The sequence below is a fragment of the Oryzias latipes genome, chromosome 17, assembly GCF_053564925.1.
Source record: "Oryzias latipes strain Hd-rR chromosome 17, Olatipes_Hd-rR_3.1".
Lineage (NCBI taxonomy): Eukaryota > Metazoa > Chordata > Actinopteri > Beloniformes > Adrianichthyidae > Oryzias > Oryzias latipes.
Genome location: NC_136253.1, coordinates 14260496 through 14287077, shown reverse-complemented (window position 1 = coordinate 14287077; position 26582 = coordinate 14260496). Strand labels below are relative to the sequence as shown.

Here is a 26582-nt window from a genome sequence, read left to right as displayed (position 1 = left end):
TGCATCACCAACCTCATGTCTGTCTCCTTCACCTCTTGTCTGTATTCTTTTCCACTAAATTATGGCCAAGCATGAATTATTTCATGTTTTAAATAGATTAAACATCTTGCTAAGGCACAGTTTTTTTTATTTTAATTTTTTTATTAAAAAGACTATTTGAAAGCAACTGACTTGATATGAACTGACTTTGCCCTGAACGTTCACCATAAGACCAACCTGTTTCTGTCCATCTGTCCTGATTCTTTCTCTATAAACATTATTTTGGGAAGATTTGGAAAGAATACAGACTAAATTATATATAAGAATAGATATATTTTTTTATTTTAACATACATTTTTGTTGGATATCACTTAGTGATGGTAAATAATAGATTTTCTTCATTGTTGTCAAACATTTCCAAATATTTAACTAAAATCCAAAGTGTCGTTCAGCCAAAGTGATATTAAAAGCAAAACGCTGTAAACTAAAAAGTCACTCAAAAAACAATAATTATCCATATTTTTAACAATAAAAAATGAAACAAAAACACCATCTAACCCAGCATCACACATACTTCTCCCTACTTCTTCCCATAGGAGCAGCTTTTATCTTTATTCAGTGCTGTTTCAGTCAAGGGATAAAACTTTCAGAGTTAAAGAAATTCTTAATATATGTCTGAAACAAAACCAGCTCAAACAAGCTCCTTTATTTTTCTCATTACAATCTCAGCTGCCAGCCTGTTTTTAACACTGCTATAACATGCCTGCTGTCCCTCAACCATTAGAGAGGCTTTTCTTCATTCCTCTACATCAGTGCTTCTCAATTATTTATGGCAAAGCACCCCCCCCCCTTAGGAAAAAGACCCCCCCCCCCCCCCCCCCACAATGAGTATAAATAAGATCATTATCAATAAAAAGTGTAACCATTTATTTAAATTATACCATTTATAAGTTACTTTTATGCAAATTTCTTTTCTTAAGCAAATTTCAATAACCAATATTTCATCTCTTTATAAGAGATAACATGTGTTTTCAGCACAATGTTTTACTGCTAGACTAAAGAAAACAAGTAATTTTTGAAAAAAAATGAAACACTTCATTGATGGTGAGAAACACCAAAAACACAGACTTGGATTATAAATCAATAAAGGAGTTACTTAGAAAAAGATTCTTCAGAAATAAAAAGCATAAACAATTGTTGTTGTGACCCTTTCCTGTTATCATTCAACATGTTATTGTCTTGACTTGCTAGGCGAGACAGACCCAGATGCTGGAACCCGGAAGGAAAACTATGTTATGAGTTATGAGGTAAGTAAGTATGAGGTAAGAATGTGTGAGGAGCTTCTGATCAGGAAGGCTGGAGACTCAGGTGACCACTGGTGGTAATAATGTCCTGAGAACGAGGCATAAAACAAAGTTGGGCGAGAGCATAAACACATGAACTAAGAGTAACGTGACGCCCAGCCTGTGCACCATCAGGGGTAACGAACTGGCAATGAATGCTGGAACTGGATCTTTTTAAGTATGGCAGGTGGTTGATGAGTTGAATGGTCACAGCTGGGTCGAATCAGGAATAGAGCAGAGAAGGGAGGGGGAGGAGAGCTGCCAGAGGCACCATGACAATTATCATTGTATGAAGTAAAACTCTTAAGGTTTTTCTGTGTAAAGTAAATTGGCTGGAAAGAAATGTGTTTGGCTGGTAGATTTTTCTGTTTACCTGTGAACAGTGTTGCTGACTGGCTAATCTTGTAACATCAGTACTGTATTCATTTCAAGAACAACCACTTCTCCCACCTTAGCTGTAGCTTTGGACTTACACACACGGGCAAAATGTCCAGTTTTGCAGCAGCTTCGGCAGGTCACTTTGCGTGGAGGGCAGTCTGGAGCGTTGGCAAGATGAGCTGAAGAGCCACATCTAAAACAACACCGGTCCCGTTTAGGTGCTGCTCCGGGCTCGTTTGGTTTATTTCTCCTTACTTTGGGTGGGTGCTTTGGCTTTGCAGTCATGACGTTCACCGGAGCCTCCGGTGGTGTTGCTAGAGTCTGTGCGTGTCCTATTGCCGACTCCACTTGAGACGCCATCTTTACTGCCATGTCCAGTGTAAGCGTTCCCTCCGTTTACACCAACAATTTCTCCCGTATTCTCGGACAATTAGCATGCTCGATGAGCTGATTCCGTATCATCTCGTCCGTATTTTCAGCAAACTCACATGTCGCCGCCAGCTCACGCAGTGCGCCCACATATTCAGCAACAGTCTCATGCGGTCTCTACCTGTCTGAACTTGTGTCACTCCACCACCACGTTGATTGCTGGTGTGAAATGTTTTTTCAATGCAGCTACGGCTGAGTCAAAACTTGCACCTCCGTCCTTCAGCGTGTAGAATATGCGTTGTCCTTCCGTTCCCAGGCAATGTAGAAGCAGCGCACGTTTACGCTTGTCGGGCCACTCATCCCCATCTGCGCCGATAGCAAGCAGGTAATTGGAAAACATTTTCATCCACATCTCGAATGGAATCGCAGGTTGTCCGGCGGACTGTAGAAAAAACGCAGGGCAGGGGACAAGATTCGCCATCCTCGTCACCAATTTGTTGTATTTTTGTAGAAGTAATCCTCAGATTTGCACAGAAATCAGGACGTGACTCAGATTGCTTTCCCGCTATATTCTTTAATGCTTCCTCTTCACAACGTGACATACAGAACTGAACTTAGTCAGTCATACAACGCGCCCTCTAGTGTTGTGGTGGAGCAATTGAATACACAACAGCGCAGCACAAGGATGGAAGAGGTTATACATAGGTTATAGCGGGTTAAGAAAATGAATGGAAGAAGGCCGGTCTGCTGAAGAAATATTCAATACTGTACTCCTTTTATTAATAGTCTGAACTACCTTTGATTTTGAGAAATGTTTTATTTTGAAAAATCACTGCATCGGGTACTTAACCAGTCCAGTAGGGGAAAATAAATCTACAAAAGCTGTATATTGTTGTTTCTCCCAATCATAGATAGATAGATAGATATGATTGAGCTTTTAGACTGGACAGGTAGCTGTGAAAAAGCCAGTCGAGTAACATCCCCTTTCTACATATGTGATTTGTGAATGTGTAATTCATTTGACTTGATCTTATTTGATCTTATAAACTGTGACTCTATCTGGCAACACTGCCTGTGAACTTGTTCGGTGACTAGAAATCTGAATTTCAGCTATAATCTGCCACACAGCAGTGTTTCAGAAAGAAGCATTTTCTAAATGTTCCAGAGTCTCTGTCCTGGACTTTTAGGAACTGATCCTTCCAGAATGTGAATGTGGATTTGAGCTTCTTCATGGTCTCCATCTGCAGTTTTCATTGAATCAGCTTCTCTAGTTTCAGAAACACAAACTGCTCTGGTTCAGAGAAATGTTCTGTTCAGACAGAATGGGATTGAAACCCAAAGTGTGGTTTTCTCAGAGGAGCATAGATCTTTCTGCTTCTGTTTGACTGCATGAAAGCAGCAGAGACCAGAAGTGAGACAGAAACTCTGAGAGTGGAAGTGAGCTCTGAATGCTGAATGTGTCTGTGTTTGGACTCCCAGCAGAACTGTGCTGCTCTCTCATGTTCCTGTGGTTTCAGGAGGAGCAGAAGAAAACAGACTGATGGACTTCAGGATAACTGAACACGTGCACAACTCTACATTTCCTCTTTCATGCTGTCACTTTCTGCATGAATCTTTCATCTAATAACTGCAGGAATATTTGTCATTTTCTTCTCTCATTTCACACAGCAGTTCACCAAGTTCCTCCACTGCAGACAGAGACAGTCATGTTGATCTGAACATTAGAGAAACTCATCATGGAGCTGAAATATGATCCTGATTCACTCAGATGACACTTTAACAGCACACAGGTTTTTGTAACACACTTTCTCACTGTGTGTGTCAGGCTATGGGTCCATCATCTTTGGATCTGGAACTGGACTATTTGTAACGGGTAAGAAGAACCATTTCTGCTCCTTCAGCTGTTTGATTGTAGAAAATGTGTTTCAAGTCAGTTTCTGCTGCTTCAGCTTCACATGTTAGTTTTTTCATCATTAGCAGAGAATTCATCAAGCAGCCATTGTTCCAGAAGAAAAGCTGAATCATTTCTGCAAACATGTTGAAATCTCACTGAACAACTAAACTGATTCTTGATTTCTGCAAATCTGAGTGATGTTCCAAATATTTAGAGTTTGATGGTCTCACTGATTCTGGAACATCTGCTGGTTTCTGAGAACAAGATCAGATCTGAGCTTCAACTGAATTGAACTGAAGTTTGGAAATAAAACTGAAGAAAATGGTGATTTTAAAGTAGATAATGATTCACTAAAACAGCATTTTAAATTGATCCTGATTTTAAATTTGTTTTAATTAAATCAAAATGATAACACTTTGCATGATTTACCTTTGAGTGTAATTATCATTAAAACAAAATTGTTCAGATCAATTATTTATCAAAACATGTCATTTCTTCTCTCAAAGTCTAAAAAAAAATCAAAAAAGTCATTGATTTAAGATTAAAGGCTTTATTTGACTAAGTTGACATGTTTTTCTTTCTTAAATATTGTCATAATTCTAAAAAGGTTTACAGTCAAAAAACAATTTTTAGACCTACAAACTAACAAATGATCATTTGTTTTTTATAAAGAACTGACTACTGGATAACAAAAATATATATGGTTTAAATGTTGATAACTATAAAAAAGTTATCATAGAATGACAAAAATCTTTTGATGAATCAAAACAAAGGTGTTGAATTTAACTGGTCATTTTTTATATTTTTAAGCACAGACTAATGTTTAATTTCCAAATTTCTAAAGATCTTTTTCTTCCAAATGAGTTAGTCTGAGTGTAGAAATGATTTGCAGCCGTCGTGTCTCCTGATGACGGTTTGATGTGAAGCTGAATCCAGTGAGTGAAGTGAACTTTGTGCTGCATTGATGAGGAGTTTAGTGATCAGAGTTCATGGAGTTTCCAGGATCAGACTGAATGCACTTCTGGAAGCTGCTGTTGACTGTGTGAGTGTGTGTCTGTGCTGCTTGTTGCTGCTGTCAAACTTCAGATGAGTCCGTAGTGAAGCCCGTGGTGAGCGTGTACCCAGCAGCATCCAGAGTCCATGTGGAGGGGAGCAGCTCCCTGCTGTGTCTGGCCTCAGCCATGTTTCCTCCTGTGGTCCAGTTCTCCTGGAAAAGACAGAAGAACAACGGACCACTGGAGGACCTGACCTCTGAAGAGCCGCTGGATCTCAGAGAGTCGGGACGCAGCGCCTCCATCCTGCTGCTCCATCAGCAAGAGGACAGCTCCTATAAATACATCTGCTCCGTCAAACATGAGGGGGGCACAGTGGAGGCCCAAACACAACAAGGTAATGAAGGCTTGGTGACTGTGTTCAACAGAGATTCAGCTTCATGCTGACTCTTTCTGACTCTTTCTCTGTTTCAGAGGTTCCTGCATTTCCAGCTGCAGGTTCCACAGCAGCTCCAACATCCCATCCAGCAGCTCCAACATCCCATCCAGCATCTTCCAGCATTCTAGCAGAGGGAACAGCCTCTGTTCCTCCTCTGGACCTGGTGGAGCTGTCCTTCCAGTCTGAGTGCAGGGTGAAGCTGCTCTGCCTGCTGTACTCAGTGCTGATAGTGAAGAGTCTGGTGTACTGCTGTGGACTCTCTCTGCTGATGATCCTCAGAAACAAGGGAGCATCCACCAACTCCAGACATGCTGAATGACTGTTTTCTGCTCGTCTTTTCTCTCCATCAAATCTCCTCCTTTCATCTCATTCATCACTTTGATCACAGTTCTCAAATGTTCTTCATGACTTGCTGTAGATCCTTCATCAAACTGTGTCAGCTGTGTTGTAGAGATGGAACTTTGCAGTTTTCTGCTTTTTCATTTACATTTTCTGTTTTTACACATTGATCCATATTCTTACATTTTATTTGCAACAATGTTCTCAATAAACTCAAAGACAATTTTCTTGTTTGAAGACATTTAACTGTAAGTTTGTGATTCTTTCAAGAACATCAACAAATCAAAAGTTTCCATGCAGCAGAATAAAGACAGAGAGCAGAGAGGAGGGAGGTTGATGAGTGAACAGCAGCAGATATGAATCTGCTCTCAGTGGTTTGGATTACAGGAAATGCTGCTGACAGACAATCAAACTGCCTGCAGATGTGTGTGTTTGTGCTCTGCAGCCTTCACACCCTGAACTCTGGCTACACAATTGAAAACAAACACAAAAGAAATACACAAACATCATTTTTGTGTTTCTGATTATGACAAATATTCTCCTGTTTTCTGTTTTAGACATTGGTTTCAGTAATTATAGAATCACAAATCCCAAAATACATGTATTCATATTTTATTTCTTCATGAGGATTCTGAATTCAGAGCTTTAAATGAATCATCACTTCCATTGTCTCTAATCATGAGTAGAGGAGAGAGGGTAAAGAGGGGAAGATGGAGAGGATAAAAACAAAAAATCACGAACCAGAAGAAAGAAAATCTAAAAATAGAAAACAACTAAAGTTGTTTGAAACTCAACACTATTAATGCTGTTCTTAAGACAAGACTGAGGCGTTGTTGTTTGAGTAAATCCAATTCTAAATTGTAAACAGAGCAGCAAACACAATATTCTAAAGAGCAGTTTGGGTTTCTAAGCTTAAGTGTGCGTCCATGAGAGCAGTGAGACAATTTTTGTGTTTGTTTAGAGTAAAATCTGTTTGTTTTTTGGTGTGGACATTTTCTGCTCACTTAACAAGTTAAACTAGTTGTGGTTAGAAGTTCTAGAATATTGGATTGAACTAGTTCCTACAGTTAATATTGTCGCCCGTTCCTCCGCAGGTGCGTGCCACGACGGCAGAAACAAGAGCGAAGACAATAGAAAGGTTCAAGCCCTTTTATTTTTATATTGTCATACCAAAGCAGCGGCACTAACCAAAAGATGATGACATACAATAATGTGATATACACAAATATATTTAAAGAAACAGGTGAAACATTAAACACACTAAATATATGAATGTGAAAACAAACACATACCATAAACAGCAACCCCACGACACGACACACCGCAAAACTGAAAACGGCCAAGTGTCACATCCCACACACACACCTGTTCTCCTTATATACTGCATCACACCCCCGAACCAAATCCCCATTGGTCACAATATCATAAGTTTTCTGGGTATAATATTCTGGGTATAATAATGCTATTAGAGGTTTGTGGAATGTTTCCAAATGCAGATCCAACAGGCTAAGTGGTTATTATGAAGACATCCTGTTGCTAAATTATTGGCTCATGAATATTATTTTTTTGGGTTTGGTTATTGAATTTGGTTTATTATAATTGTATTATTTGTTTTCTTTATTCGGTTGTAGAACCACACACACAGACACATGTGCAAAACAGGCATTGATGTATGTTCTACTGTAAATCCAACTACATTAGAGAAGAAAAGGGTCAAAGGTCATCATTTGGTCTGTCGTTGTTTGTGGATGAAACACACACATGACCAGTTTGCTCTCTGTGATCATCAGCATCCAGAACCCATATTAGAGACAGAAGTCTTCAATCCAAATGCTGGAAATGACTGTTTACTGAGAGGAAGCTTGAAGCAGATTCTCACCTGAACACACCTGTTTACTCCTTGCATGTGTGTGTTTTTGTGATGAACATGAGTGTGTATTTATGAAAGGGTAGATAAAAATTGGTAGGTGACTGTTTGAATGGACAACATTCAAATCTTTAAAAATCTGATATCAGGTAAAAATACAGAGTTAGAATTTTACAAATGATTTTTCATCCAAGCAAACAAGCAAAAAAATGTTTTTGTTTTTTACAACATGTGAAGTTCCTGAAACAAAAAGTTTCACTCAAACGTCTTATTATTTGGTCCTAATGAGGACATTGAAAACATCAGAGAAAAATCTTCATGAGATCAGTGAGAACCAAAGAAAAAACTGGAATCTTGTCTTTGTGACGATCAGGTCAAAAGTTTTCACACAAAGATCTCCTGAAATGTTTCTAATGGAGGAAAACAGACTTCATGGTTTAGAATCTTCCATTAAAAAGTAACTGAAATATCTCTGAAACCATTACTTTAATTTAAAGCAGCTGGAGAGCGCCCCCACATGGCTGTTTAGGAACTTCCCTGTGTTAACAGATGAGAATCATTGATATTTTTCTCTAGACATAAACAGTGTAGAAAACATTTCAAGCAGCTTCCAGCATCAACATGAGTTCATCATGGATCACAGAGATTCATCAAGAAACAGAACATGAATTGATACTTGTGTATTTTCTCCACAGCTGTTAAACAGCAGATAACAGTGTGTGTTTGTGAGTTCAGCATCAAGCTGAGTGTGTTTGTGGAACATGAATGTGTTGGAGTGTTTCTGCATCATGTGACCCAGATTCTCTTCATCTGCTGTCATATTCAAATCAGGAAGATGAAACCACACAGCAGCTTCAGCTGAGCTGTCCGTCTGCAGCAGCAGTCTTCTCTGTGAGCTGCAGGGGCTGATGGGAGCTTGGAGGAGGAGTCCCAAAGAACGTGGTCCTGCTCTCATGTCACAGCTCTCAGGTCCTTCTTTGTCCTCAGCTGCATCAGAACACCACTTCTCCTCAGGTTGAGCAGAGGAAACACGGCTGAACAAAATGCTTTTCCTCCCAGCTGCTGCTCTGTGCTGTCTGTGTTCAGGTGAGTGTTTGCAGCCAATCAGGAGCCAACCAGGTCTACCTGGAACAAACACTGTCATCCTGACCTTCACCTGTCTGTCTGTGTCTCTGCAGCACTGGTTGCTATGGCAGCAGAGCTGATTCAGGAGGATTTAACATTGACCAGGAGAGTTGGTGAAAGTGTCTCTTTCAGCTGTGGAGGAATTCAGGAGTGTGAATCTGATTATTTGCGATGGTTCCAGAAGAAAGAAACAGAAACATTTAAAGTAATTCTTGATATTGATAAAAGAAACGGTCAACTAGATAAAAGTTATAATCATCCTCAGAAAGATGATTTCACAGCTGAAAAAACCCAGAGTGGATGTGAATTGAAGATCAATAAAGTCAAAGTGGATCATTCAGCCTCCTACTACTGCAGCTGCTGGATCTCATCTCCACAGTGAGAAATGATCCCTGCAGGCTGAACAAAAACCTGCAGATGAACAGATGTTAGTGTTTGTGACAGAAAGAGAGCAGGAAACCACAGCCAGGTTCACATGTTTCACCTCCATCTCACACAGACTCACAAACTCACTGAACTGAGGATTAAGGCACCAAATGAAAACACAATCAAATCAAATCAAACTTTATTTGTTAAACAAAAAGTGATTTTTATGACACACAGCTTAAAGTGATTTACAGTTAAAAAACAAAGTCACCCCATTGTCCCCCCCCCTTCCCCTCCATTGACACATTGACCCCATGACCCCACACACAATGAATCCAGACATGAAATCATGACTGTAGTTCTAAAAGAAACTCATGGCTTGACTCTGCAGGAAATGAAATCCTGAAATCATGAACCTGTTCTAATTCCTTTGTTCCTTTGTCCAAATGTGTGGAGAATAAATGATCTCTTTCTGAGTTTCCTGAATGCAGAAACCAGAGTGACAGCTTCTGCAGACACAGAAACTCAGAAATCAGTGAGTCTGAAAAAGCTGAGCTTTCAGTCTGCTTTCAATGCAGTGATTAGCAGCTGCTCAGAGAAACACACAAAACAAAGAAGACTGTGGATCTGGCAAAGTTCTGACAATCTGTTTTTTCCAGATGATTCCTTGATGGACTGCTCACCATCTTCTGTCCTTTTGTCCACCTGCTAAACCTCCAGAAAAGTCCACATAGCTGTCAATGCTTAGTCAGCCTGTCTGTCTAAACTGAACACCTGATGCTTTCTTGAATCTTTTGTCCTTTGTCCACAACCTGAAAACCTTTAATAGACTTTTCTGTCCATCAAACAAGACGAGTGAAGTGATGGATATAAAACCATTTTGACAAAGATTATCATTTATTATGGTCCGCAGCATTCACAGACTGCAAGGACCATATTGTAACTTTAAACACTCAAAAAGGTTCAAAACGTCAAAATAAACGCGTCAAAAGTCGCCCAAAGCACAAACGACATGGCAATTGTGTAATGCAAAACATCACTGCAAAAACGTCAAAATTGTCATCGCAAAAATGACGACAAAAACACAAAAAGGCCTCAAAGGAAGGGCATAAAGCCAAAAAGACATGCCCAGCCTATAGTAATAGACAGGGTGGATTGAAATAAGAAATCCTAACCGCAAAATCTTCAATAATGTTTTTCAAATGTTTTTTTATTCTTCTTTCTAACGGCGTCTTTGACATCAAATTTGACCCCCGCCACATAACAAAACTCACCAAAATTGGCACAAACCTGGGATAAATGTGAAATGAATTTTCGGCAAAGACAACCATACAACGCCACTTGTGGCTTTAATTTATTAATTACATTTTCATTGTTTTACATGATCCAGTACAGTCAATAAAATATACTCATTTTCTGAATGAAAAATGATTCATTTCCTTGTTTGGAAGCAGCAGTGTGCTGTGGGTCTGGAATCAGAAATGGTGAGTCTCATCCTCTCTTTCCTCGTCCTTCTACCTGCTTTCCCTCTCAGAGTCAGACTATCTGTTCTGTTGACTTGATAGTAGGGACGCCCTAGAGCAGTGGTGGACAAACTTTCTGACTCATGAGCAACAGATGCTTCTAAAGTTTGACAGAAGGGCCGGTCCAGGAGCAGATGAGGGGAGTGTTTTAGTAATCCACCTGATAAGAGAAAGAAAGAAGATAGAATGTGGATGAAAACAAGTTTTAATATTTTCTAAACTTAACATTCTGCGGTTTTATTTAAAACTGTGACTTTTGTTCTCATTTTAGTTCCAATTGCACCAAAGTGTTGATGTCCCTCAAGGACAGAAACAAACTTAGAGAAATGCTGCGTTCATGCGGTGTTGAAATGATCAGAAAAATCAGAAAAACAACAAATCTTCCAAAACAACATGAATGCAGAACAACTTTCTGCATCTACACTAAAGGTGAAGGTCAATTTGTAATGTTCCATCTATGGGGAGACACTGATATTGAGCCGTCAAAGAGAACCTCCAGATTTCTAACAGCAGACTCGTGCTGGATTGCGCTCTCTGTTCAAGACCTGAGGGAGGGAGGAGCGGCTGCAGCAGGAGCGCCCAATCAGTTACAATGTGCTTCTGTTTCTGATCATATCATGTAAATATATCTGCACAAACAGCAGGGAAATTAAAAAATACGGACTATCAAATAATTCTCACATTTTCAGTTTGGCCTCCTCTTTGGCCGCCGCCCCAAAGTGACGCATATGCTGCATACCCACCATATGAGAGTCCAAGAAGTACAATAAATTAAGATGGAAAAGCAATTATTTGAATGTGAGTAATATGACATTTAGTTAGATAAATATGTAAATTTGAGTTGTATAAACAATTATTGAGTTTTATAGACGTAAGAAATTAGGTTGAATAAATTTAACTCAATTACTTGTTACCAATAGAAGTAATTCATTTAAGTTGGATAAGTTATATTTATATGCGTCACAATGAAAATAGAAATGAGATAGAAACTTGTGCGTTTACTTTGTCTGTTCTTTGTCTCCAAGCAGAAACTCTTTCTTTTGATGATGCAGCCGTGTTACTTTTTGATGGTCGGATAATCTTCATACGCCGTCATTAAAATCTCAGACTTCGTCTCACTGAAGTATAGCGCTTTCTTTTTTTTTTTCCACCACGCGTTTCCATGGTGACTCCGGAAATCGGCGATCTATTGAGAATTGCTTTTAATGATTGAAATGTTAAATCCAGAAAAATCTAATTGTTTGTCAGAATCCTGAACCTGTTGAACTGCAGACAGATTTCTGTGTTTATTCAAGTTGAAGAAATAGTGATGAAGATGTCAAAGTCTTCATCAGTCTGTGAGTGAGAGTCAAGCTGTTGTTGTTGTTGTGTTTGTAAACATTGTGTTTGTAAACATTCATTGATTCAACTCTAAACAGGTGTGTTTGATAAAAAGACCCAAAGTTTGTGCAGAAACTCAGCTTCAAGCTCTTTGCTCCAAACATCTGGATGCTGTTTTGTGACCTTAAGTCTGATCAGGAAATTCTTTCAGTTTAGTGAAGTTTAGCAAGAAAATAACAAACATTATATTTATCTCAAGCTAAAAGTCAAATTGATCAGAACTGAGACACAAAGCTGTTCTAATGTCAAATAAAAATCCCTGATAAAACAATGACTATAAAAAATGACAAAGAAATGGAACCTTTGTCAGAATCTTGAGTGTTCATGTGTTTCATGTCTTTAAGATCACGTATGTTTTTACAATCAGGAGGAAAAACCACCACTGTTGGGTTAAAACAGTGCTTCTCAATTATTTTTTGCAAGCCCCCCCCCAATAAAATATTTCACTTCTACTGCGCGGCCCCCCTGGCATCGCGTCGCGCCCCCCACTATTTGAGAAGCACTGGGTTAACCCTTGTGCTATCTTAGATGACCCCACCCTTACATTGACGTGTTCTCCCTACCATGACAAAGGTGGATAAAGGTGGAAAGATTTCATGTAATCCATGGACACCAGTGAAGATCACAAATCATTGAAGAAAAAAGGTTCAGCGCACTGTCTAGTGGGTCTAGATGACCCAACTCCTAATGTTAAAGTGCCTAGGATAGCACAAGGGTTAAAACAACCTGCAACATCAGAATAACAATAAGGAAAGAAAGACAACAGACCAAAGGTACCTTTTTACGGGGAGAACAGACAGAGATAATACCCAGCAACAGTCTCTCTCCTCTCTGGCGCATATTCTGTCGCCTCCTTCTTTATTAAGTTTGTTGGTTTTTCCCTAAATCTAGTGGGAGATGGTCAGGTGTGCCGTGGGAAATCACCCATTTTCACTGATCTAAAACATTTTCCATCTCCAAGATATCAGGGGCCTGTTTCAGAAAGGAGGTTCAACCAACTCTGAGGTTGAACTTGAACTCTGAGTTGGTCAATCGGGAGATTAACAACTCTGAGTTTTCTGTTTCAGAGAAGCTGATCGGAGTTAGGTCAATCAATTCTGAGTGGACTGATTCGGAGGTAAGCGTGCGCACCGCGACAACAAGAAGCCATTATCAATGGAGCGCAGATATTACGAGTCACCATGGCAACCGTGGAAAAAAAGAGGTCTGCGTATTTTTCGCCAGCTGAACTTGACGTGCTGCTGCAGAGTTACAGTGAATATGAGCACATATTCCAGAAGAAAAGCAACACCGCTGCATCTGCAAAACAGAGACAGTTAGAGGACTTTTTTGTTAACCTTCCCCTCTTGCAAACGTTGGTCAGTTTAATATTAATACATTAATTGTGTTTTTAAAAGTTAACTTTTGTCTACCCTTGTATTGATCAAGTGGTATAGGTCTATATGGGATTAAGAAATTAAGCAGTACTAGCAAATTGTGTTTCCAAAAAGTAATTGTTACATTAATCTAATTCAATGTCCCTGATTTCATTTTCATGTAGATGCAATCTTGCAGGAATTAAAAGAACATGGCAGCAGCTAAAAATGAAGTATAAAAACATAATTCAATCAGGTCAAATTTGAGCATGTCATGGATGTTAGCTTTGTTGACAATATTTGACATATGAAACATATACATAACAATAGATATCTAATGTTGTTTTCATTGTATATATGTAATTGACTGCAACGAAAAATGGTAACGCTCAAACAAAAACGTATGGGGAAATGACAAAATATCTAGTCTAGGTCTCAAAATCCTCGCACGACGTAAATGTAATTCTCTAGGAATTAATGCAGCCTCCTCGTCTATTGGGTCCTCCAAAAAAGGACAAGCCATTCTTGTCACTTGTCTCTGTGTGACGGAAATTTGGGCAATGGAGGTTAAAGCGAAAAATACCGCTTCGTCTTTAAAAAGGGGAGGGGACCGGCAGAAACCTTGAGTTTAGGGAATAAAACCTGCTCCCGACCATATTAGGTTCACAGCGTAAGTAACCATGGACACTGACTCCGAGTAAAAGTTACCTCTCTTTCAGAAACGGGTTTGACTCACTCTGCTTTCTCTGGTTTAACAAACCTCCCATTCTGAAACGGAAAACCCAGGGTTTCCCTGATTTCAGGGTTTCAGAGTTTACACTTAACCTCCTTTCTGAAACAGGCCCCTGCTCTGTGTTCATCCAAACAGGTCCTGATAAAACACTGAGAAGTTAGGAATATGAAAGATCGTGAAATACTTTTTTCTGTTTTTTTGATACTATAAAATACATTTTGATAACAATGATGGTACCACAATTTAGCCACAGTGTCAGCTCTTCTTTTGGAAAACTCCCGCCCCTCTAACTGTCTCCACCAATCATTTTTGGAGGCTTAATCACACATCATCAGTCTGACCAATCATAAGTGGTTGAAGTCTTCACTTCCTTGTTGTGATTCTGCTCATAAATTCGCTCAGTTCCAAAAAGAATACTCGCTAAAGCTCGTCTTTAGTATTTCCACAGAATCTGGTGTCAGACCGTGGAACAAGTGAACAAAACAATGAAGCTCAGAAAAGCGAGTCTGTCTTCGTTCGGCGCACAATGAGTCTTCCTTGCTGAGTCTTCCTTAGCATTCATAAAAACATATCAAATCTCTCACATACACTAGTGAAATGCTTGTATACATACAACTGAAAATATATTCATTCACATACACATGTGAAAATGCTCTCACACACACCTCATACAATGCAGCTCGGCAGGATGACTCTCACCCCTGAGGAACTTTTCTTTTTTCTTTTTTTTTTCTTAGTTATCATCTTTTATTTTGAACATTTTTTCAAAGTATAGAAACATCGAAAAAAGTACTGGACATGTACAAACAAGAAATGCATGATAAAATAAAGTAAAATTTTACCAATAATACAGAAAAAAATTAAATACAAGACATTGAAATAAAATATAAATAAAAATAAGTAGAAAAAAAGGGGTGTTTACATAGACATTTGAATGATTCTTAGCTTAGGGGATTATCAAAAAGCTGCAATTTACATATGATACTTTGAAGTTCCATAGCAAGTTTGTTTTCCATGAAGTTTACAGATGAAAAAAAGAGCAGAGTTCTTTATGAAATGTAGAAAAAAATGGTTTGATTTTAAGGAAAAGACATTTATGCATATAGAATTTACCCAAAATAATTACAACATTCAGATTAAGTTCTGTGTTCTTGTTTTCTAAAATAAACCCAAAAATCATATCCTTAATAGAAAAGTCTGCTAAAAGTGGAATCTTGGGGAAAAGCCAATAATGTAAATTATTCCAAAAGACATCAGAATAAAAACATTCAAAGAAAAGATGCTCAGTTGTTTCAATCTCCACATGACAAAAAGAACAACAATTTTCAGGAATTCCAAACCGTTCTCATAATAATTCTTTGGAAGGGTGGATACCTGAAAAGGTTTTAAAGTGGACTTCCTTGGCTTTCGGAGGGATGGGGAGTTTTAAATACCGTATTTTCCGGACTATAAGTCGCACCGGAGTATAAGTCGCACCAGCTCAAAAATGCATTATAAAGTAGAAAAAAACACAGATAAGTCGCACTGGACTATAAGTCGCATTTTGACTGGAAATTTATTTGACAAAATCTGAGACCAACAACTAATAACTTGCACAACCTCATATGACACAATCATAGCAGACTGTTTATCTCATAATTTCACAGTAATTCTTTCTCAAACTTATTTTTTTATTCCTTTCATGAAGCATCATTGGCCAACTAATACTCTGTTTTCATCCTGTATTTGTAAAAACAGTTTTCATTTTTATTGCATTTCTGAATCTATAAAATCATTGGAAAATAGAATATTGTGTTTTTAGCCTTCAAGATCTTACTGTAAAAAAGGTTTGCTGATTCTCTGAGTCACTTAACATACTCTTAACACTTAACATACCTCATACATCCTATTGACCCAGGAACATCATCTCTGTTCCTCACAAATGAACATAACAGGAGGGTTAACAATGTATTTATTTCAATTTATTTCTAATATAAGTCGCTGCGGAGTATAAGTCGCACCCCTTGCCAAACTATGAAAAAAAGGGCGACTTATAGTCCGGAAAATACGGTATTTAGTTCGTATTTGTTTCTTTTATGAAATATTAAAATATTGAGTTATATAATTTGGATTTGAGATGTAGGGAAAGGACATTTCATTAAATATTCTCTGATTTGATGGTTTGGCAGTTGCTATGTTGTGTCCATTAATCAGAAGCTTGGGGACAGTAAGATGTCTGTAGATGTCATCATGAAACAGATCAGAAACTGATTTTACAACATTTTTAAGAATGGCCTTAATAATTTTTTCAAAATCTTTTCTATTTGTTAGTGAACCATATTTAGCTGTGAAATCATCAAAAGACATGAGAGTAGCATTGTCATTAAGAAGATGCATTAAAGACCAAATTCCATTTTCAAACCATGTTGGAACAAAGATGGATTTGTTTTTAACAGTGATGTATCTGCAGTTCCATAGGGGAGTATTGTGTGGACTGTAATTATGTTTATAAATGAGTTTCCAATAAAGAAGAACTTGCTGATGAAAAGATGAGAGTTGGATGGGAAGTTTCTTAATGTCAAAATCACAACTGAGTAAAAATTGGATCCCTCCTAGGCTGGAAAACATTTTATTAGGAACAATGAACCAAACAATGAACCTGTTTTGATTTTTAATAAATGATTTTAACCAGTTTATTTTCAAGGTGCCATTAAGGCTGTTAAATTCTATGGCTTGTAGACCTCCATCTTCATATTTTTTAGTCAGCGTACCTTTTTTAACAGTGTGTTTTCCGTTTCCATAGGAAGTTAAAATTGATTTGATTAATAGATTTAATGGCTTAGGGACACCTATAGAATAGGTGGGATATATGAATCTTGATATGCTTTCAATTTTGGTGAGGAGAATTCTACCAAAAATAGAAAGATCTCTCTGTGCCCAGTTATTTAGCAGAGACGAACATTTCTCTAGCTTGTCCCAAACATTCAGTTTTTCCAAGACTGTTTTGTTTTAAGTTATATGCATTCCGAAGTATTTAACTGTGGATTTAATAGGAATATTATAAGCATTCAATAATGTACATGGTTTAATGGGTAAGATCTCACATTTATTTAGGTTTAATTTGAGGCCTGAAGCTTTTGAAAAGATGACAATAGTTTTAAGAATTTTGGGGATGTCATGAAGATTATTCAGGAAGATTGTTGTATCATCGGCTAGTTGGCTTATTGAAAATTCAGCATTTGTGTCATGATTTCACAAGGGTGAGGAACCCAGATGCTGCAACCCAGAAGGAAGACAGGTAAGTGGATGATGAGAAAGGATTTATTGTTTTCTCCAGATGTGAAGATGGCTGGTTTGAAGAGTGTCCCGATTAGACGTGGCTGTGGCGTGGCTGGAGGGTCTTGAAGCGGTTAGCGGTTGCCGAGGGTTTCCGTTCTCCTGAGGCGTAGGATGGAAGGTCCGTGCTGCCGTCACTCGTGAGCGGTAGGATCCTGAGACAAGGAACAAAGAATTAGTCAGAGTCAGAGCCAGAGACTTGGAACAAAGCTGTAACGAGGCTAGAACCAGAACAGTCACCATAAGGGGTAACAAACTGGCGTCGAGTAGTGGCGTTGGATCTCCTTTTGAATCCACAGAAGATTATGAGGAGAGTGATGGCAGCTGGTGGCAATCAGGAACATCAGGGCAGAGCTGGAGGGGGAAGGAGGCCGCCAGGCACCGTGACAATTTGCAACTGACAGCTTATCAAAGTCAGTATGTTTAATGAGAGAAGACAGCATTTCTGCTGCTGCAATAAAAACAAGAAGTGAAATGGGGCAACCTTGTTTTATACCTTTGCTAATGTTAAATCTTTGAGACGTCCCCTGAGGTAAACAAACGGAACTACTGGTTTCATAATAAAAAGTTTTAACTGTATTAATACATTTGTTACCAAAACCAAAGAACTGCAGAGTTTGAAACACGAACTTATGCTCAATCATATCAAAGGCCTTGTAAAAATCTAAAAATAGAATAAAACCGTCTGTATCTATGAGATTTTCATAGTCAATCATACCCAGAACAAGGCGCAAGTTATTATGAATTGAGCGACCTTTAATAAAACCTGACTGCGTTTCAGAGATTATTTGGGTTATGTCTGATTTGAGTCTGTTTGCAAATATATGCGTTAGAAGTCAAATCCAGTAGCCCCTCCAGTAAACTGTACAACCTCTCCAAGCCTGAGAGGAATGCGATGGAGACATATATAACTGAGAGTTTGGCTGCTGGACTTATCAGGCCTTCCTCTTCCCCTGTTGGAGCAGGATTTTTCTTTGTTGATATAGGGATGGGTCCCTTCGCCCATGTATTGATTACACAGGTCTAAACAATATAACAGTCAAAAACAAGATGATATTTGGATTTTTTTCACGGACTCTTGATGAGCACGTTCAACATGTCAGGCTTGTGTTACAGAGGCTGTTAGCAAACAGGCTCTATGCTAAAGGTGAGAAATGTGACTTTCCTGCCTCCAATGTCAGTTTTCTTGGGTTTGTGATTGAGAAGGGCCAACTCAAGCCAGATCCTGCCAAGATCCAAGCTGTAGAAAGGTGGCCTACACCCACAACCAGAAAGCAATTCCAACGGTTTTTGGGGTTTGCCAACTTTTATCGGAGGTTCATCAGAAACTACAGCTCTGTGGCTTCTCCCTTGACCAAGCTGACCTCTGTAAGAGAATCCTTCTCATGGTCCTCAAGAGCTGAGGCAGCCTTTATTAAATTGAAAAATCTTTTGTTCTGCTCCTGTACTGTCCCATCTTGATCCTACAGCTCAGTTCATGGTGGAAGTGGACGCCTCAGAGTCTGGAGTTGGGGCGGTGCTCTCTCAGCGTTCATCTTCAGATCGGAAGATGCATCCCTGCGCTTTCTTCTCCCGACAGCTGTCTCCTCCGGAGAGGAATTAATACGTGGGGAATCGTGAGCTGTTGGCAGTTGTGCTGGCCTTGAAGGAATGGCGCCACTGGCTGGAAGGAACATCTCAACCTTTCCTGGTATGGACGGATCACAAGAACTTGTCGTACCTCAGTTCTGCCCGCAGACTGAATCCCCGTCAAGCTCGGTGGTCCTTTTTTCTGGGACGCTTCAATTTCACACTCACATGCCGCCCAGGGTCCCGCAACCTAAAGCCTGATGCCCTGTCCAGGCAATTCGAGCTGCCAGCCTCCTGTGATACTCCTCAGGACACCATCCTACCTCGCTCCTGTGTTGTCGGTGCTGCCATCTGGGAGGTGGAGCGTGAGGTTGAGAGAGCTCTGAAGGACCTCCCCTCTCCACCTGAATGTCCCACAGGTCTCCTGTTTTTTCTCCCATCTGCTCGCTCCTCTGTGCTGCAGTGGGGCCACAACTCCAAGGTGGCTTGCCATCCTGGAATACACCAGACTTTGACGTTGCTTAAACAGCGGTTCTGGTGGCCCTCCATATCTGCGGACACATGGGAGTTTGTCCAGGCTTGCTCTGTCTATGCTCGTGGAAAGGCTTCTCATCGAGCACCAGCTGATCTTCTGCGACCACTCCCAGTTCCTCATCGACCCTGGTTCCACATAGCTGTGGATTTCATTACTGGCCTCGCACCTTCTGAAGGTAACACAGCAGTCATGACAATTGTTGACCCTTTTTCAAAGTCCGTCCATTTTGTGCCACTTCCCAAGCTCCCTTCTGCCCTCGAGACAGCCAACCTCCTGGTCCAGCAGGTATTCCGGTTGCATGGTCTGCCCCAGGACATTGTGTCAGACCGAGGCCCCCAGTTCACCTCCTGGGTGTGGAACGCTTTCTGTCGGGCTATTGGAGCCACAGCTAGCCTGTCCTCTGGATACCACCCCCAAACCAACGGCCAGACTGAGCGGGCTAACCAGGACCTGGAGCCGGCTTTGCGCTGTGTGGCAGCTAGTCATTCTGCTTTGTGGTCAACTCATCCTCCCTGGATTGAGTATTCGCATAATTCCTTGGTCTCCTCCGCCACAGGTCTGTCTCCATTCATGGCATCCAATGGCTATCAACCTCCCCTCTTCCCCTCTCAGGAAAGAGCAGTGGCCGTCCCTTATGTCCAGAATCATCTCCGCAGGGAGATCGCAGGGATCGGAACCATGCTCTGGCGGACCGCCGCAGGGTCCCAGCCCCGGACTACGAACCGGGTCAGAAGGTTTGGTTATCCACACGTGAAATTCCTCTGCAGGTCGAGTCCAGGAAGTTGTCTCCGAGGTTCATTGGCCCTTTCAAGATCGACCGGGTCATCAACCCCTCAGTGGTCCGTCTTAAGTTGCCTGCCTCCCTGCGCATCCACCCGTTCTTCCATGTTTCTCTCCTGAAGCCTGTCTCCTGCAGTGTTCTCAGCTTGAAGGTTGAAAAGTTTCTCAGGCTGAAAGTTTGCAAAAGTTTACAGTTTTTAGAGAGAACAAAACTTTCAGCGTTGAACACCTCTTCTTCCATTTCTATGATATACAGAGATTTTGTTAATAATAAAGCATTTTACTATCAAAGCATAAACACTTTTCCTGATTGATCTCAATGTTTTGATACCAAAATAACCAAAAAATCAAAGCTGATCAAAAATAAAATTCATCCATCATCTTTGCTTATTTGATCCTGAGTCCCAGGATTTACTGACAGAGTCATAAATAAATGTATGTGTTGCTGCTGCCTTCATGAAAAGGCTGGAATTCATAGATGAAGCCACATTGCAGAGGAATCATCAGAGTCTTTGTTGTCTTTGTCCAACATTCCTGTGTCCAGGAAAGAGGTGGACATTTTCCAGTAGATGAACAACTCCCACAGACATGTTGTTCCTCCCAAACAGGAAGTCATGTCAATTCAAAACACTCAACGAAAAGCTCAACAGTTTTCTTTCATAATGTGCAGCTACTTGGATTCTGCATACTCAGCATAAACATGTTTTTTTTCTTTTTCTTGATGATCCAGAAAAAATAGATCAAACTAAACAAAAAGATGAAGTTTAATTTCTTGAAGGTGAAAACTCTGATAATCAGAAAACACTGAAATCAGAACAGTGATCTTTAATAAAGTCTTTCAAACTGAACATGAAAAGTTACTTTAAACCCCAAAACAATGAAAAATGAATCTTGTCCACTTGAGAAACTATTCAGTGAGTCTCTACTGTTTGAATGGATCTCCACCTGAAGGCTGATGCTCAACTAGACCCTCAGCAACCAAACCAGCAGATGCAGTTAGTTGTTGACTAAAGGAAGAGATTCTCTGACTCCTGTTTCTCTGCATCTAAACATCCAAAAAGCTTCTCTTTTCTTCAGTGGATCCATGTCAGTCCAACTGTTAGAACAGTTTCAAGCTGTTTCAGCTCCAAGAAATCCAAACCTCATTGTCAGAAATCTGAATTATAAAAGGATCAATCAGATCAAACTTTCATGTTTCTGGAGGGCTCTGAACTTTCTCCACCTCAATGTGGAAAAGACAGATGTGATCGTCTTTGGTCCCAGTGGCAACAGTGAGTCAGACCCTATAGTCTCTGGGTTCTCTCACTCAATCTGTTAAATCTACTGTCACAAACTCAGGAGTGAAGATGGACAATGGTTTTCATTTGGACAAGCAGATCAGTTCAGTGGTGAGATCCAGCTTCTTTCAGTTCAGGCAGCTGGCTAAAGTCAAATCATTTTGATCAAGAAAGCACTTTGAGACAGTAATTCATGCTTTTGTTACAACTCAGCTGGATTACTGTAACTCTCTTTCCTTTGGTGTCCCTCACTCATCCTTGTCCCGTCTCCAGCTGGTGCAGAACGCTGCTGCACACTTCTTAACTGGAACATGGAAGAGAGAGCATATTACAGCAGTTCTGGCTTCTCTCCACTGGCTGCCTGTCCATTTTAGAGTTGGTTTTAACCTTCTTTTATTAGTTTTTAAGTCTTTAAATGGTCTGGCTCCGCCCTACCTCTCTGAGCTGCTAAATCTGCATTCCCCTTCCCGCTGGCTTAGATCAGCTGACCAGCTGCTCCTGGATGTGCCAAGGACACGGCAGAAACTCAGAGGGGACAGAGCATTTGCCGTTGCTGACCCCATCCTGTGGAATGGAATCCCTCTGCAGGTTAGGCAGGACCGTTCACTGAATGAATTAAATCCAAGTTAAAAACTCACTTTTTCTCCCTCAGTGTGAGTTGATGTTTTTATTGGTTTTTATTTAATTCATTGATTTGATGCTGTTTGTTTTAGTTTGTTGTTTTGTTTTTATCCTGAGTTGTTCAGAACTTTGGTCATCTTCTGCAGTTTTAAAAGCGCTTTATAAAGAAAGTTGACTTGACTCATCTTTTCTGGTAAATGGTTTATATTTATAGAACTTTTCTGTACTTTGCTTTAAGGTCCAAAATGCTTTGAAGTTTTTTTTTCTCCAATGGAGAACTCTGTTCTGTGCTGAGGAAGGACTTCATGGAGCTGCTGGTTCATCTCTACAGCTGCTGCTCTCCTGAAGGTTTCTGTTCATTCCAGAGACTCTTCATCCTCAGAGAGGAAGAGTCACACTATTGATTTCTCTGACTCTGTTTAAATGTGTTGCTTCTCACTAAAGAGTCTTTCTGTGTTGTTCCATCCATGTTTTTACCAGAGTTGTTCATCTTTAACTCTCCCATCTGAACTTAACTATCTCTCCACCAACGACATCACTGAGCTTCAGAAAGAAGCATTTTCTAAATGTTCCAGAGTCTCTGTCCTGGACTTTTAGGAACTGATCCTTCCAGAATGTGAATGTGGATTTGAGCTTCTTCATGGTCTACATCTGCAGTTTTTATTGAATCAGCTTCTCTAGTTTCAGAAACACAAACTGCTCTGGTTCAGAGAAATGTTCTGTTCAGACAGAATGGGATTGAAACCCAAAGTGTGGTTTTCTCAGAGGAGCAGAGATCTTTCTGCTTCTGTTTGACTGCATGAAAGCAGCAGAGACCAGAAGTGAGACAGAAACTCTGAGAGTGGAAGTGAGCTCTGAATGCTGAATGTGTCTGTGTTTGGACTCCCAGCAGAACTGTGCTGCTCTCTCATGTTCCTGTGGTTTCAGGAGGAGCAGAAGAAAACAGACTGATGGACTTCAGGATAACTGAACACGTGCACAACTCTACATTTCCTCTTTCATGCTGTCACTTTCTGCATGAATCTTTCATCTAATAACTGCAGGAATATTTGTCATTTTCTTCTCTCATTTCACACAGCAGTTCACCAAGTTCCTCCACTGCAGACAGAGACAGTCATGTTGATCTGAACATTAGAGAAACTCATCATGGAGCTGAAATATGATCCTGATTCACTCAGATGACACTTTAACAGCACACAGGTTTTTGGAGCACACTTTCTCACTGTGTGGTTCGACTATAGCTATGACTATGCCTACCTCATCTTTGGATCTGGAACTGGACTGTTTGTAACGGGTAAGAAGAACCATTTCTGCTCCTTGAGCTGTTTGATTGTAGAAAATGTGTTTCAAGTCAGTTTCTGCTGCTTCAGCTTCACATGTTAGTTTGTTCATCATTAGCAGAGAATTCATCAAGCAGCCATTGTTCCAGAAGAAAAGCTGAATCATTTCTGCAAACATGTTGAAATCTCACTGAACAACTAAACTGATTCTTGATTTCTGTAAATCTGAGTGATGTTCCAAATATTTAGAGTTTGATGGTCTCACTGATTCTGGAACATCTGCTGGTTTCTGAGAACAAGATCAGATCTGAGCTTCAACTGAATTGAATGAAGTTTGGAAATGAAACGGAAGAAAATTATCATTTTGAAGTAAATAACGATTCACAAAAAAGTTGTAAAAATTGATCTTGACTTTGAACTTGTTTAAACTAAATTGAAATTATAAATTATACATAAATTTGAATGAGTCAAAGCACTTTGCATAATTTTTTTGAGTGTTAATGATTAGAATAGATGTTTAAAAATTCACAAAAATGTTGTAAAAATGGTTCTTGAATTTTAACTAATTTAAATAAAATTAAATTAATGCTTTATATATAAATGCATTACATAAATGTAAAACTAAATTGAAAACATTTAAAGCACTTTACATAATTGAAGTATTTATCATAAAAAAACAAAATACTTTTATCAGATCAATTATTGTTTAGAACTTGTTTCTTTTCTCTAAAATATCTAGAATTTAAAAAGTCATTAATGAAAGATTAAAGGATTTATTTGCTTAACTTGACATGTTTTTTGGAGTCTTTTAAGGTCCTTTTTGTTCTTGAATATTTTCAAAAATCTAAAAATAGTTTAAAGTAAAAATAAATGTGTTTTGATTTTTGTGATAATGTGAACAATTTTCTGTAAAAAGTAAGATTGTGTAAGTGTTAAAAAATCTATAAATGTTATCATAAAACGATAAGATAAATCTTTTGGTAAATTAAATAAAAAATGTGTATTTTAATTCCGCATATTTAAAATTTTTAAGCACAGATTTAGTGTTTAATTTCCAAATATCTAAAGATCTTTTTCTTCCAAATGAGTTAGTCTGAGTGTAGAAATGATTTGCAGCCGTCGTGTCTCCTGATGACGGTTTGATGTGAAGCTGAATCCAGTGAGTGAAGTGAACTTTGTGCTGCATTGATGAGGAGTTTAGTGATCAGAGTTCATGGAGTTTCCAGGATCAGACTGAATGCACTTCTGGAAGCTGCTGTTGACTGTGTGAGTGTGTGTCTGTGCTGCTTGTTGCTGCTGTCAAACTTCAGATGAGTCCGTAGTGAAGCCCGTGGTGAGCGTGTACCCAGCAGCATCCAGAGTCCATGTGGAGGGGAGCAGCTCCCTGCTGTGTCTGGCCTCAGCCATGTTTCCTCCTGTGGTCCAGTTCTCCTGGAAAAGACAGAAGAACAACGGACCACTGGAGGACCTGACCTCTGAAGAGCAGCTGGATCTCAGAGAGTCGGGACGCAGCGCCTCCATCCTGCTGCTCCATCAGCAAGAGGACAGCTCCTATAAATACATCTGCTCCGTCAAACATGAGGGGGGCACAGTGGAGGCCCAAACACAACAAGGCAATGAAGGCTTGGTGACTGTGTTCAACAGAGATTCAGCTTCATGCTGACTCTTTCTGACTCTTTCTCTGTTTCAGAGGTTCCTGCACTTCCAGCTGCAGGTTCCACAGCAGCTCCAACATCCCATCCAGCAGCTCCAACATCCCATCCAGCAGCTCCAACATCCCATCCAGCAGCTCCAACATCCCATCCAGCAGCTCCAACATCCCATCCAGCAGCTCCAACATCCCATCCAGCATCTTCCAGCATTCTAGCAGAGGGAACAGCTTCTGTTCCTCCTCTGGACCTGGTGAAGCTGTCCTTCCAGTCTGAGTGCAGGGTGAAGCTGCTCTGCCTGCTGTACTCAGTGCTGATAGTGAAGAGTCTGGTGTACTGCTGTGGACTCTCTCTGCTGATGATCCTCAGAAACAAGGGAGCATCCACCAACTCCAGACATGAATGACTGTTTTCTGCTGGTCTTTTCTCTCCATCAAATCTCCTCCTTTCATCTCATTCATCACTTTGATCACAGTTCTCAAATGTTCTTCATGACTTGCTGTAGATCCTTCATCAAACTGTGTCAGCTGTGTTGTAGAGATGGAACTTTGCAGTTTTCTGCTTTTTCATTTACATTTTCTGTTTCTACACATTGATCCATATTCTTACATTTTATTTGCAACAATATTCTCAATAAACTCAAAGACAATTTTCTTGTTTGAAGACATTTAACTGTAAGTTTGTGATTCTTTCAAGAACATCAACAAATGAAAAGTTTCCATGCAGCAGAATAAAGACAGAGAGCAGAGAGGAGGGAGGTTGATGAGTGAACAGCAGCAGATATGAATCTGCTCTCAGTGGTTTGGATTACAGGAAATGCTGCTGACAGACAATCAAACTGCCTGCAGATGTGTGTGTTTGTGCTCTGCAGCCTTCACACCCTGAACTCTGGCTACACAATTGAAAACAAACACAAAAGAAACACACAAACATCATTTTTGTGTTTCTGATCATGACAAAAATTCTCTTGTTTTCTGTTTTAGACATTGTTTTTAGTAAATATAGAATCTCAAATCCCAAAATATGTGTATTCATATTTTATTTCTTCATGAGGATTCTGAATTCAGAGCTTTAAATGCATCATCACTTCCATTGTCTCTAATCATGGGTAGAGGAGAGAGGGTAAAGAGGGGAAGATGGAGAGGATAAAAACTAAGAATCATGAACCAGAAGAAAGAAAATCTGAAAATAGACAACAACTAAAGTTGTTTGAAACTCAACATTGTTAATGCTGTTCTATAGAGAGGACTGAGGCGTTGTTCTGAAGTTCACCACTAGAGGGCGCCGTCGTTGTTTGAGTAAATCCAATTCTAAATTGTAAACAGAAGTAAACAGAGCAGCAAACACAATATTTTAAAGAGCAGTTTGGGTTTCTAAGCTTAAGTAAGCGTCCATGAGAGCAGTGAGACAATGTTTGTGTTTGTTTAGAGTAAAATTTGTTTGTTTTTTGGTGTGGACATTTTCTGCTCACTTA

At 39.7% G+C, this 26582-nt stretch overlaps 2 protein-coding genes across 2 annotated transcripts; both read left to right on the top strand.

The window, feature by feature from the left end:
* The first annotated feature begins 1307 nt into the window (after window positions 1-1307).
* On the top strand, window positions 1308-5958 carry LOC144986782 (uncharacterized). Its single transcript, XM_078934846.1, has 3 exons — window positions 1308-1347; window positions 5011-5352; window positions 5484-5958. The coding sequence occupies exons 1-3, from the start codon at window positions 1308-1310 to the stop codon at window positions 5711-5713; spliced, it is 612 nt and encodes a 203-aa protein (XP_078790972.1). The 3' UTR covers window positions 5714-5958.
* Window positions 5959-8783: 2825 nt separating this feature from the next.
* Window positions 8784-25775, top strand: LOC101155003 (immunoglobulin lambda-1 light chain). Its single transcript, XM_078934845.1, has 4 exons — window positions 8784-9103; window positions 23421-23473; window positions 24770-25072; window positions 25150-25775. The coding sequence occupies exons 1-4, from the start codon at window positions 8790-8792 to the stop codon at window positions 25512-25514; spliced, it is 1035 nt and encodes a 344-aa protein (XP_078790971.1). The 5' UTR covers window positions 8784-8789; the 3' UTR covers window positions 25515-25775.
* Window positions 25776-26582: the final 807 nt, after the last annotated feature.